Below are 12375 nucleotides of genomic sequence, written 5' to 3' on the forward strand. Positions count from 1 at the left end.
TCTACAGAGCAATGCCATTAAGCCCAGGGGCAAGGAACCTTTTTCAGCCTGGGAGCCACATTCTCTTCTGAGCGACCTTCTGAGGGCCACATGCAAAAGTGGGTGGAGCCATATAAATTTTACCTTTATACATTTGTTTCTACATACCCATAACACCCCTATCTCTCCTCCAAACAGACAAGAGAGATTTCCAGCGTTCTAAGGCATTAGGCCCTGGGAAAATCAGGGTTCACATCCCCACCGAGTTATGAATCTCACCAGGTGACCTTAGGCCAGTCACTGCCTCTCAGCCTAAGCTACCTCACAGGGCTGTTGTGGAGTTCAGATGCAGAGCTGGAGGACCATGTATACCATCCTGAGTTCCTTGGAGAAAGTGGGATATAAATGTGATAGCAACACAATTATTCAGGGGGCAAAGCAGGGCCACTGAAGAGAGGAATGGTCTGAAGGTGCAGTGTGTGTGGCCTGGCTCAATTTCTGAGGGCCAGTTGACGAGACCTGGACTCATATTTGGCCTCCAGACCTGAAGTTCATCATCATTCCTGCACTAAGCTATTATGGCTAAGAGTTACAGTAATATTTTCGTGCCCTGCAAGATATTCATGCAACATCCAACTAGTATGCAATGGAGAGAGCTTGAAATGCATTTAAATTAGAGCTGCTTGTCAGTAGGGATCAGTCTATTTCTGCCCAGTGTCAGGTTAGCAGATGTTCATTAATAAGTCGGTTCTGTCTTGTTTCCATAAGCAAAAACACAATTGTGCTGCACATTTATCCTAAAATGAGCATTTTGTATTGCACTGCATATTTTAACCTAAAATAGAAATTTCATGAGATTTTTGAGCACAGAGCAGTATTGGAAAAAATGGAGAAGTGCAAAAACTATAACTGCAATCCAATCTGTTTATCAATCTGCCAAGTATGAATTGGTCCAGTTCTCTGGTGTCCCCACTTGTCAGGGAGGAGGAAGAGGAAGCCAGAGGAAGCATCTCAGTTTCAAATCCCCCTTTCAGCCTGGAGGTTCAGAAGCTCGGTTGGGCGAGTCCCAACTTCTCAGCACTACCTATTTTATGGAGCTGTTAAGCAGTATGTGCAATATGAATGCATTTATACCCCACTCTGAATCGCTGAAGCAAAGCAGGAAAGCTTTATTCGGTCTTATGTGCATGACTTTGGTTACACGTGGCTGAGTCGGAAGTTCTTCTTGGTTCAGTGGAACAACCCTGTTCCCAGAACAGCACAAAACCATAATAAACAGATGATACCCTAAAACAGACAAGATGGGGAAGGCTGTTATAATGAACAGGCCTGGTATTACCTGCATCAGCAAGCCTGTGCAAGTTGATGACATGACATTTATTACCTGGACAAACCTGGATGCTACCAGTTAAATAGGAGTGCTGTGATTTTGCAAAACAAAGACCACACCCTTAAAGGCACAATCCATGTAAAGTGAAGCATTTTTTTAATCATTCTGTTAGTTTTGATGAAAAAGAGTTAAAGCAACAATTCATTGGCTTGACTCTTCTTTGGAGGAATAAGGCCAAAGTGTGAATTATTCTTCAGCACTGGGTAAATAATTAACAGGATATAATTAAAATGGATTTCAAACAAACTGACATTTGTTTGATTACCAAAAGTTGGTGAGCAAACAACCACGTCCTGCCTCAGGAGAGCTGCTTATCAGTTCCCTTACCATCCCTCTAAGGAAAGGGCTGGGTGTGAGGTCTACCATCCCAGCAACAACACTGTTGCTCTAAGGGTCGCTGGCAGAATCAGCAGGCTTCTCCTCCTGCCCCCCCCAATACATTTTTGGCATTGTAGCCTCTCTCGTGCCCCCCCTTAATCAATTGCTTGTGCCAGTAACATGCACAGTTTAAACCTCTGCAACAATCCTACCACAGTGTTGCCCTGAGAACAGAGATTTAAACCTCTCCGCCTAGCCCAGTGCTTCATTAAGGAAATAACCATCATAGTGATGGAGATGTTTTGTGTACCTGTGTGATTGTGTGTGTAGTGTGTCACAGGCTTGCAACCCTCAGAGGATTGGCAATGTTTGGCACTCGGGCCAAAAGCATTTGGCTACCCCTGGCATACAGAGATACACCAGATATATAATCTGCCCAATGGAGCCTGGACACAAAGCAAAGCAGCATGGACAGAGTCGCTCCTGAAAGGATGACATGCTTGCCAATTGCATAGCTGTTGGCACAAGGACACACAAGGGCCCTCTAGCAAGGAAGCAAATTGTGTGGCACCCTTAAAGGGTCAAGGCTTTGAATTTCCCGTGAACACAGCAGGTGTCAGCACTTTTCAGAATCCAGAGCTTAATGCATCCTATCTAGCTAATGCTGCAGCAGAAAAGTGTTACCATGTGGACCTGTTAAGGAAGCCTCAATGCATTCCTGTTCCTATATTAGGTAGGTGTAAGTGTGAAGTTGGAAACCAGAACAGCCTGAAGTGCGATCCAGATCTCACCACTAAGGTGCCCTTACGCAGAGGCTGCGTTGTGTCAGGCACAAGAAAAGGTGAGGTAGCAGCAGAACATGGCTGACCAGCCACCTTGCCAAGCCCCACACCTGAGTAGATGCTGCTCAGCCAGAGATGCTAGAGGTGGGGCACAGCAAGAGTGGACCTGTGTGAGAACTGCACGCCCTTACCCTGCTCTAACTCTTCCCAGCAGAACCCAAGAGCATGAAACTCCCTCGGCCTTGAGCAGGAGGAGACAGGTTGCAGCTGCTGGTGCTCCTCCTACCACCTTTTTAGGACAGCGGATTTAGAGATGCAGCCTAGCTGCTTCCTCGCCCCTTGATGTGGAGGTTTCAGAGCCTAGACACCATGAAGCCAGCTGGGAAGTAGCTGGGCTGAGCTTTAGAAAAAAGTCCCCTCCCACACAGGATAGAGGCAAGCAGGATCAAACCAAGAAGCCTCCAGCCCACTTTGCACTTGGTCCATCTGCCTTGGAGGCAGGCAGAGCGGTAAAAGATCTCCACAGCATTTGTTGTCAGACTTCCGTCGCTTCCTTTCCAGTGACCTGGGTCTTCTGTTTTTGCTCACTTCCCTTTTGCTTTGGGATAATTATTTTCACTGCTAAGGGAGGTGCCTTGATGAGGAAACAAGCTGGAGGCAGCAATTGGAAAGCCTCACAGGGGAGAACTGCAAAACAGAAGGATTTGTACTAGGAGCTGATGAATCTGGGCATCTTCCTGCCCCAGCAGTTCTCAGTCCTGATGGCACTGGCATGCAAATTCCATGGGGACGGGTGTTGGGTGTGGGGAGTGCAGTGCCTGGTTTCAGCAAAGCTTCTGAAGCTGGGAATAAAACCATCTCTGAAAACCTTCCAATTATCACTGCAGCATCCCTGTCCTCGCTTGGAAGGAAAGGCCATCTCCCCGCGTGGCTTGCTGTGAACAAAAGTAGATGTATTAAAGGTCTGCAAATCGTATCAGCCTTTGGTGCAATTTCTGAAGTTCTATTCATTTAAGGGGAACAGCATCAATGTCCCCACACTCTGCAGGCTTGGAAGGAAGGAAGGAAGGAAGTTCTCATCTAGGATATGAAAAAGTCTTGATCTACAAACTGATGGAAACAAAGGCAAAGAGGACCTACATGGGAAAGTCTCAGCAACCCAAAAGTCAGCTTATTCTCTCTCTTAGCAATAAAACTGCTAGCATATTTCCAAAGCTAAGCCGGGTCTGGTATGGTTTCAAATTGGATGGGGGACTGAATGTTGAGATTCTTGCATTGCAGAGGGTTGGGCTAGATAACCCTCAGGATCCCTTCCAACTCTACAGTTCTATGATTCTATGACACTGAAGTCAGTGGAACCACTTTAAGGGAATTAATAAGCCACTCAACAAAACCCAGCCCACAAAGCCCAGCCTTGTCCTCTAAATACTCAAGTCTACAGTTGCCAGATTACATCCGTTAGATTTTGCAATAATAAACAGCCACATACCTTGTTAATTTCTTTATGCCTCTCCTTAGTAACAATCTCCTCAAGGACCTCGCCATCACCTTTAATAAGTCTGGAATTGAAACTCAGATTGTAGTCCTGGCCACCTTGCACAAACAGTAGATATGCCCTTCCTATCAACAGGGGGGACCATAGCTCCCTGCTTTGCATGCAGACGGTCCCTGACTCAACCCCCAACTACATCTCCAGGAAGGGATGGGAATGTCCTATGCCCCAAACACTGGAGAGCCTCTGCCAGTCAGTGTAGACAATACTGGGCCAAGAGGACCAGTGGTCTGGCCAGTATGAAGCTGCCTCCCATAGTTAAGAATGTGAGAATATAGGGATCGCCTTGCTGCAATGGGGCCAGCCACAAAGAATGCCAACTCAGCTGCAGCAGAAAAAGCAAATTCCAAGCTAGAGCTTATGAGGGGTAGGATTAAAAGCAGGGCTGTATTCAACAAAGTTCTACTCAGAGAAGAACCATAACTGGCACATTTCACATGGTCTTCTCGGAGTATGACTAAGGCTGTATACAATCCATAGCTACCAGTGTCATGATGCGCTTCTCCCTGTCTATGGCACAGCCACACTTGGACCAAACCCCAAAGGGATCCTGTGAACGGTGCAGAAAAGGGGACACAACATAACCGCAAGTCTGGAGCACCTTCCCTACATTAGGGGCTTTTAAATTTAGGAAGAAAAGGTTCATAAGCTGAAGAACATGGCTTGTTGTGCCCACTTGCTTTATCACAGTCCAGTTCCCCATTTGTAAGATGGGACCAACAGTGCCTGAGCACATGGTGATGTTGCAAGGGGACAATAAAAGAAAGTGTAAAAGCTCTGCGCGTGGTGCTTTTAAAACGATACTATTAATCGGGGTCAGCATTTGCAAAAATAAACTGCTAATGAAGGAACTTAAGAACAGAAAATACAAAGAGCTCTGTAAAGAAACTGAACTATGTGGTCGTTTCAGAGGATAATGCAGATGCAGGAGAGAAAACCCAGAGTGTCTACATAAATTTAACTTAGTGACAATCTTCTAGTGACAACCCCCCCACACACACACAACACACCTTGTTCTTCCTGTTTCAGGGTCAACGACTCTCCTTATCACACTCTGCCGAGCGTCCCACTCCTCTTTCGTCATGGGCTTCATTGCTTGGATGCGGGATTTCTGCTCATCTGTCAGGGCTGAGAGGCAGACCCAAGTCAGAAAACAGTGGTCTCACCAATAGCTCTGGTATTACCACTGGTAGGGAGAGCGTTTTTGTTGTTCAATCCCACAGAAAAAAGGCTCCTCCAGCGTGTTCAGAAATCACTGCACTATCAGTTAAAAGTACAAATAGCTTAGTAATGATTTTTTAAAAATCCACCTAGTAATAAACAAACTTACAGAAAATGGATCTAATTAAGGTCCCTATTGCAAAACTGCAACATTCATTTTGCCACTCATTAACCAACAGTGTTGTTATTGTTTTCCAATCCTCGCTTGCCTCGGGGAGGATCTTACCTGGCCCGGAGTCTCCCAGGGTCTCTTTCTGCCACTGGTCCAGGGAAGGGCCAGGGAGTGCCTCCCCCTTTGTTGCTCCCTCTTTCTCCCTCCCCTTTGATTTATTCTTTGCTTTCTTCTTGGTTTTCCTCTTCCTCTTCTTCTTTTGCTTTTTATCTTTCTCTTTGCTTAGCTTCTTCTTGCTCTGCTTCCTCCTTTTGCGGTTGGATTCATCATCACCTGACCCATCTGTAGAGGAATCGGAAGAGGAGGACGATCCTGAAGATAAGGAGCTGGTCTCGGAGGAGCTGCTGCTGCTGCTGCCTCTTCTCCTTTTCTTCTTCTTCTCCTTCTTCTTCTTCTTTTTCACTGGAACCCAGAATCAATCAGAAGTCACCAGGGAATATCTATCATGTTGCAATGCATCACCAGAACTGTTACCCAAAGGGAGAAAAAAACTGAGGGAATTCTCTTTTCTAGCCCTGGACAGAACCCAGAACTGGAACTTGTTGATTGGCTTAATTGCTGTGGCTTCACCTCCAAGAATAACCTAGGTATTGTAACTGGGGTTGGGGAGGCAACTAGTCTAGTGTCTCCATGGGATTCTTTGCCTGGGGTTGGGGCAGCCAGGACATATTTCTAACCCATTAATATGGTTTGAATCTGCTGCATAGATGTGGCTCTGAAGTCAGTGCCCACCAAATGATATAATCAGAGGCACTGATTTTAAGACACACCTGGATGTTACAAAAGGCAGCTGTCAGTGTGCAGCCATCACTCACTTGAGGGACAAAGCTTAAGAAGGCAAAGTTTCAAGCCCTGATGGTTCTGGTGGGAAGTTCTATGAAAGCAAAAGGAGTGATAATTTAAAAAAAAAAAAACTACGGGAGAAATACTCTGCTCTGCAGGCTGCATTCTACACAAGTGTCTCATCCTAAGCAAACAAGGGGACCATGGTGGAGGGTGCAGGGAGCAGCCTCAGTGACCAGAAAGTGACAATAGCTCCCCCAGGAAACTGCACTACTGGCCAACACTGGCAAATGCTACCCCACTGAGAGATCGGAGTTCTGCATTTCTTAGGCTATTGCTTCAGAAGCAGCTGACACCCTTTCCTACATCCTTACCTTCTTTGCTGGAGGCTGAGCCCATTCGGACCCTTGGGGGCTCAGATCCTCTTTTGCTGGCGGGAGACAAACTCCTCGTCCTCCCCTGGGATTCTTTGCTGCTTCTCCTCCTTTTCTTCTCCTCCTCCTCCACATCTTGCCTGCTCTGGGAGTCGCTTCGGCTCCTTTTCCTCGCCTGGCTGTGAGCCATCATACTCTCAGGTCTGTTCCAAACAAGGAGATCTATTTACTTGCTTGGCTACCTATGACCATCCTGCCCTTGAAGATCACACTCAGTCTTACTCAAGTTTCAAGCCAGCCAGAAGTAAATGTCCATTCAGAAAGGTCTTGGTTAGGGCAATTTGATCTTGCAAGGTTTGCAAAATAGCAGCATCCCATCCATGTTGCTAGTCAGAGCCAAGGATTGCACTTTGGCCTATTCAGATGTGAAGCCATGGCATGTAGTCATCTAATCCTTCCTTGGCCATTGGGGCTACAGGTTACTGCAAGATCCTGAAAGTTCTATAGGTTAATTCTATGCCAAGTGGTTCATTCTTTAAAATGAAAGGAGGGAGAAGCTGTGACCCTCCCGAAGCTCCTAGACTACAACTCCCACCATCCCTGACCAAGCAGGTTGGGGCTGACGGGAGCTGGTGTCCACATCCCTGCCCTACAGCCTAACACAATATCTTTGCTAGCCTTTCATGTGCCACAATGGGGGTCAGGGTTTTTTTTTTGTTTTTAAAGCTTGGCAACCTTCCTCAGATTAAAGCAGCCTTGGAGCTCAGCAGCTGGGGCTGTTTCTCTCAGGGCAACAACTTCTCCCCTCAGTTGACTAGAGAAAATTCAAAACTAAAATAACCACAATAACTCATTCAGCATTAGCTTTGGATAATTTCTAGTGCACAACCCTCTTTTTTGTAACTCAAGAGCAGTTTGATTTTATTGTCTTCTTTAAACTGGCTGTTGCCGTTTCAGTTTGTCGTTTTATTTGGCTGTAGTAGGTTTGCCTGATATTCTTCTTCTTCTTCATTATAACTGTACTTTTTATTCCCTACTACTTTGTAAGTCGCTTTGGGCTGCCTTGGGCAAAATTAAGTGACTAACAAATCTTAATAAGAAGAAGCCACTCCGGGAACACAAATCTGTGTTCGCGTTGCTCTGTCAATTCGTGCACCTCTATACCTGCGCGCGCGCGCACTTCGGCCCCTTTAAGACCCAGCCGCGCCTTGACCCTTTTAAGAAAACCCGCGCGGTTTCTGCTGTCCTTCAAAGCCTTTCCACCCAATCCCGGCGCTCCGTCTCCCCCCGCCCTCTTTCTAAGCCCCGCCCCGCCGCCAGCCAGATGAGGGCTCCGTCTGGCAGCCAACGCGCATGCGCACTGGGTGCCTGCTCGTCAGAATCTTTGCGGAACCAATTTCGCCCCGTCCCGCCGGACTCACCCCGCCGGGCCAGGGCCTCGCCCCGAGGGAACGCGGCGCGGCGCCCGGAGAAGCGTCGTTGCAGAGGCCGGGCTTCTCGGGCTGGGCTGCGCCTCTGAAGCCCCGGAAACCGAGCGGGGCCCCCAGCAACTCTTTCCAGTTTCCTCGGCCACTTCCTGTCCTCGCCTCGTCCGTCGCCATGAAGTGTCCGGCGGGGAACACTGAGGCCGAGCATCTTGGTTCCCGGCCTCCCGAAAGCCCCTTCCCTGAAGCGCCGCTGGGTTGTTGGGCTCCAGCTTCCCTGGGCCCCGGGAGCGAGTGGCGAGAGGTCAGGCCAACATCTGGAGGGTGCCGAGTGGCCCAGGGGGATCCCTGCAACCCAAAAAAATCGGGGGAGCGGAGCCGAAGATCGAGGAGCCCCGTTTTCTTTCTTTCAATTTTTAAGGGGGAAAATTCTCCTTTTGTGTTCTGTACGTGTTTGTTCAAAAATTTCCAAAGTGGCGTTCAAGAACAATAATCATAAAAAGAAGCACAAAATAAAATGGTAAACCATTTTGTGGGATCAGTTTAGATCAGAAGGTGGAGCGTGCATCTTTTAAAATAAATATTATTAAAAATAAAGCAGTATAATCCATATTTTTAACAATTGGCAAAACATGCATTTAGTAGTTGCTTCTTACATTTTTATCCCACCTTTTCATCACAGAACTCGAGGCAACACACTTTTTTATCCTCGCAACAATACTGTAAGATAGGTTAGGCTGAGCATAGCCCAGAATTTGGCAGCAGACTGAGTCAGTAGCGGTTCAAGCCTGGATTTGAACGCTAAATAAGCAAACAAAGCAAAACCTGCTCCACCTCTGTTTAACACTCTTAACCACAAAGGCTTTACTATAATGATTTTATACAGTACACTCTAAGGTACAGTATGTCTACTCGGAGGCATGCACCATTGAGTTCAATAGGGCTTCCTCCCAGGAAAGTGTATATAGGATTGCAACCTTTAATTAGTCCAGCTCTTATACAAACAGTGAATATTTGGGTCCTGCTTCTTCAGTTTTCTTATTTCTTCCACACAAAACGCAACAAAATAGAATTTATATTCTGTACCACTATCATCTTACCCTTGACTTTAACGAAAATATGCTATAAATTACATGCATGTCAAACTGTACCCCAGTGGGTTGGTGAAAGAACTCTGTATTATTGTTGAAAACAACCATTTTAGCAATTGTCATAGGGATTCGTCTACAAATATAATGGCCAGGTGTGATTTTGACAGAATAGAGCTGGACAAAAATATAATTGACCATCATTTATTGACAGGTTTTATATGACTTACTGTATGTTAGCGTTATCCCTCCAGCTGCTGCAGAGAGGGAAGGCGATTCAGGAGTGTTGCTGTTACTTAAAAAATAAAACGAAATTCTTTGCAACCTGCTTTGGTCTTTCTAGCATAGCTAAAAAATAAAACAGAATTTTGTTGGCACCTTGCCCCCCCCCCCTTTGCCTAACGAGCTCAGATTACAGCTGCTCTCCCCCTCCTCTCTGCCTTCCTCTGCTAACGGTTCTCTCCCTATGCCTGCTTCTCCTCCTGTCAGCATCTGAGCTTCGCTGACAAGAAGTGACTGCCGCGGCATTCCCTCCCAGGATGGCATGGGCAGGGGAAGGGTTTATATACTGGGTAGTAGATTGCAGCCTGGTCTATTGCTGTCATTTTATGGATCAATGGTCTCGTTAGATAGTAAAATTGCTGTTTTAGGGGTTGTTTTTCATCATCGGATTTAATCCGTTTTCCTTTACTTTCTATGGGAAAGCGTGCCTTGGTTTAAGACCACTTTGATTTAAGACCAGACTCCAGAACGGATTAAGTTCGTAAACCAAGGTACCTCTGTAAGGCATTATTTAATGGTACTAAGAGCCATTATAAAATTGTTGAATGAATTGAAAGGTAAAAAATTGCTTAGAAACATAAAGAGTAGCTTCCTATTTAAAAGGTCAGTCTATTGACGCTTATATAGTGGTACCTTGGTTTAAGAATAGCTTTGTTTATGAACAACTTGGATTAAGAACGCTGCAAACCCGGAAGTAGGTGTTTTGGTTTGTGAACTTTGCCTTGCATGCAGAACATGTTTCGCTTCCTGTTGAGTGTGTTCCATTTGTAAATTGAGTCCCCTGCTGCTATGGGAAAGCACGTCTTGGTTTAAGAATGCTTTGGTTTCAGAACGGACTTCCGGAACGGATTAAGTTCGAAAACCAAGGTACAACTGTATATTGAAATAAGTGTGTTGAATCAAAAGTCTTAACAAAACATCCTTAAACAATGAAAAGGCAACAATTATTTCATTTCCTACACCCTTTATTTTACACCACTGTAATGGCCAGATGTGATTTTGACAGAATGTTGTTGTTTAGTCGTTTAGTCGTGTCCGACTCTTCGTGACCCCATGGACCAGAGCACGCCAGGCACTTCTGTCCTCCACTGCCTCCCGCAGTTTGATCAAACTCATGCTAGTAGCTTCAAGAACACCATCCAACCATCTCATTCTCTGTCGTCCCCTTCTCCTTGTGCCCTCCATCTTTCCCAACATCAGGGTCTTTTCCAGGGAGTCCTCTCTTCTCATGAGGTGGCCAAAGTATTGGAGCCTCAGCTTCACGATCTGTCCTTCCAGTGAGCACTCAGGGCTGATTTCCTTCAGAATGGAGAGGTTTGATCTTCTTGCAGTCCATGGGACTCTCAAGAGTCTCCTCCAGCACCATAATTCAAAAGCATCAATTCTTCGGCGATCAGCCTTCTTTATGGTCCAGCTCTCACTTCCATACATCACTACTGGGAAAACCATGGCTTTTACTATACGGACCTTTGTTGGCAAGGTGATGTCTCTGCTTTTTAAGATGTTGTCTAGGTTTGCCATCGCCTTTCTCCCAAGGAGCAGGCGTCTTTTAATTTCGTGACTGCTGTCACCATCTGCACTGATCATGGAGCCCAAGAAAGTAAAATCTCTCACTGCCTCCATTTCTTCCCCATCTATTTGCCAGGAGGTGATGGGCCCAGTGGCCATGATCTTCGTTTTTTTGATGTTGAGCTTCAGACCATATTTTGCGCTCTCCTCTTTCACCCTCATTAAAAGGTTCTTTAATTCCTCTTCACTTTCTGCCATCAAGGTTGTGTCATCTGCATATCTGAGGTTGTTGATATTTCTTCCGGCAATCTTAATTCCGGCTTGGGATTCATCCAGCCCAGCCTTTCGCATGATGAATTCTGCATATAAGTTAAATAAGCAGGGAGACAATATACAGCCTTGCCGTACTCCTTTCCCAATTTGGAACCAATCAGTTGTTCCATATCCAGTTCTAACTGTAGCTTCTTGTCCCACATAGAGATTTCGCAGGAGACAGATGAGGTGATCAGGCACTCCCATTTCTTTAAGAACTTGCCATAGTTTGCTGTGGTCAACACAGTCAAAGGCTTTTGCATAGTCAATGAAGCAGAAGTAGATGTCTTTCTGGAACTCTCTGGCTTTCTCCATAATCCAGCGCATGTTTGCAATTTGGTCTCTGGTTCCTCTGCCTCTTCTAAATCCAGCTTGCACTTCTGGGAGTTCTCGGTCCACATACTGCTTGAGCCTTCCTTGTAGAATTTTAAGCATAACCTTGCTAGCATGTGAAATGAGTGAAATTGTGCGGTAGTTGGAGCATTCTTTGGCACTGCCTTTCTTTGGGATTGGAATGTAGACTGATCTTCTCCAATCCTCTGGCCACTGCTGAGTTTTCCAAACTTGCTGGCATATTGAGTGTAGCACCTTAACACCTTAAGGCCTTCTTAAACGAGCAATGCAAAGAAATAGAGGAAAGCAACAGAATGGGAAGAACCAGAGATCTGTTCAAGAAAATTGGAAATATGAAAGGAACATTTCGTACAAAGATTACCATAATAAAGGACAAAAGTGGTAAAGATCTAACTGAAGCAGAAGACATCAAGAAGAGGTGGCAAGAATACACAGAGGAATTATACCAGAAAGATATGGATGTCTCATACACCCCAGGTAGTGTGGTTGCTGACCTTGAGCCAGACATCCTGGAGAGTGAAGTCAAATGGGCCTTAGAAAGCACTGCAAATAACAAGGCCAGTGGAAGTGATGGTATTCCAGCTGAACTGTTTAAAATTTTGACAGAATAGAGCTGGACAAAAATATAATTGACTCAGAACACCGACATTTCAAAACACACAACCATTCTCTCATCCCACTCACAGGGAAATGAATGGTGTTGGATATTTTTTTGCCTCCTTTCATCAGGTTACTTTTGCATTAATAACCGTGCAGATTAATTTTCAAAGTGGACATTTGATTGCCTCTAGAGGCTTGCACCAAGCAAAGACAGCTGTGAGCTGGCCTCTGAATT

At 45.7% G+C, this 12375-nt stretch overlaps 1 protein-coding gene across 1 annotated transcript; it reads right to left on the bottom strand.

Annotated features, from left to right (window-relative positions):
- Positions 1 to 1124: 1124 nt before the first annotated feature.
- On the bottom strand, positions 1125 to 9378 carry ARL6IP4 (ARF like GTPase 6 interacting protein 4). The gene is made up of 6 exons (XM_082204178.1): positions 7993 to 9378; positions 6572 to 6774; positions 5469 to 5816; positions 5032 to 5149; positions 3959 to 4028; positions 1125 to 3404 (listed from the first exon to the last, which is right to left on the bottom strand). The coding sequence occupies exons 2-6, from the start codon at positions 6762 to 6764 to the stop codon at positions 3348 to 3350; spliced, it is 786 nt and encodes a 261-aa protein (XP_082060304.1). The 5' UTR covers positions 6765 to 6774; positions 7993 to 9378; the 3' UTR covers positions 1125 to 3347.
- Between the last annotated feature and the right edge of the window lie 2997 nt (positions 9379 to 12375).

This window comes from Podarcis vaucheri (genome assembly GCF_965113315.1).
Source record: "Podarcis vaucheri genome assembly, chromosome: 16".
Lineage (NCBI taxonomy): Eukaryota > Metazoa > Chordata > Lepidosauria > Squamata > Lacertidae > Podarcis > Podarcis vaucheri.

Bases quoted from the DNA above. Each gene is read 5' to 3' on its own strand.
- ARL6IP4 (XM_082204178.1), bottom strand. From the start codon at position 6,764: ATGATGGCTCACAGCCAGGCGAGGAAAAGGAGCCGAAGCGACTCCCAG. The intron at 5,150-5,468 runs GTAAGATCCTCC...TCTGCCTCTCAG, and splicing joins CCTGGGAGACTCCGGGCCAG to CCCTGACAGATGAGCAGAAA. The intron at 3,405-3,958 runs GTATGTGGCTGT...TTTTGTTCACAG, and splicing joins GGCATAAAGAAATTAACAAG to CAAGCCACGCGGGGAGATGG.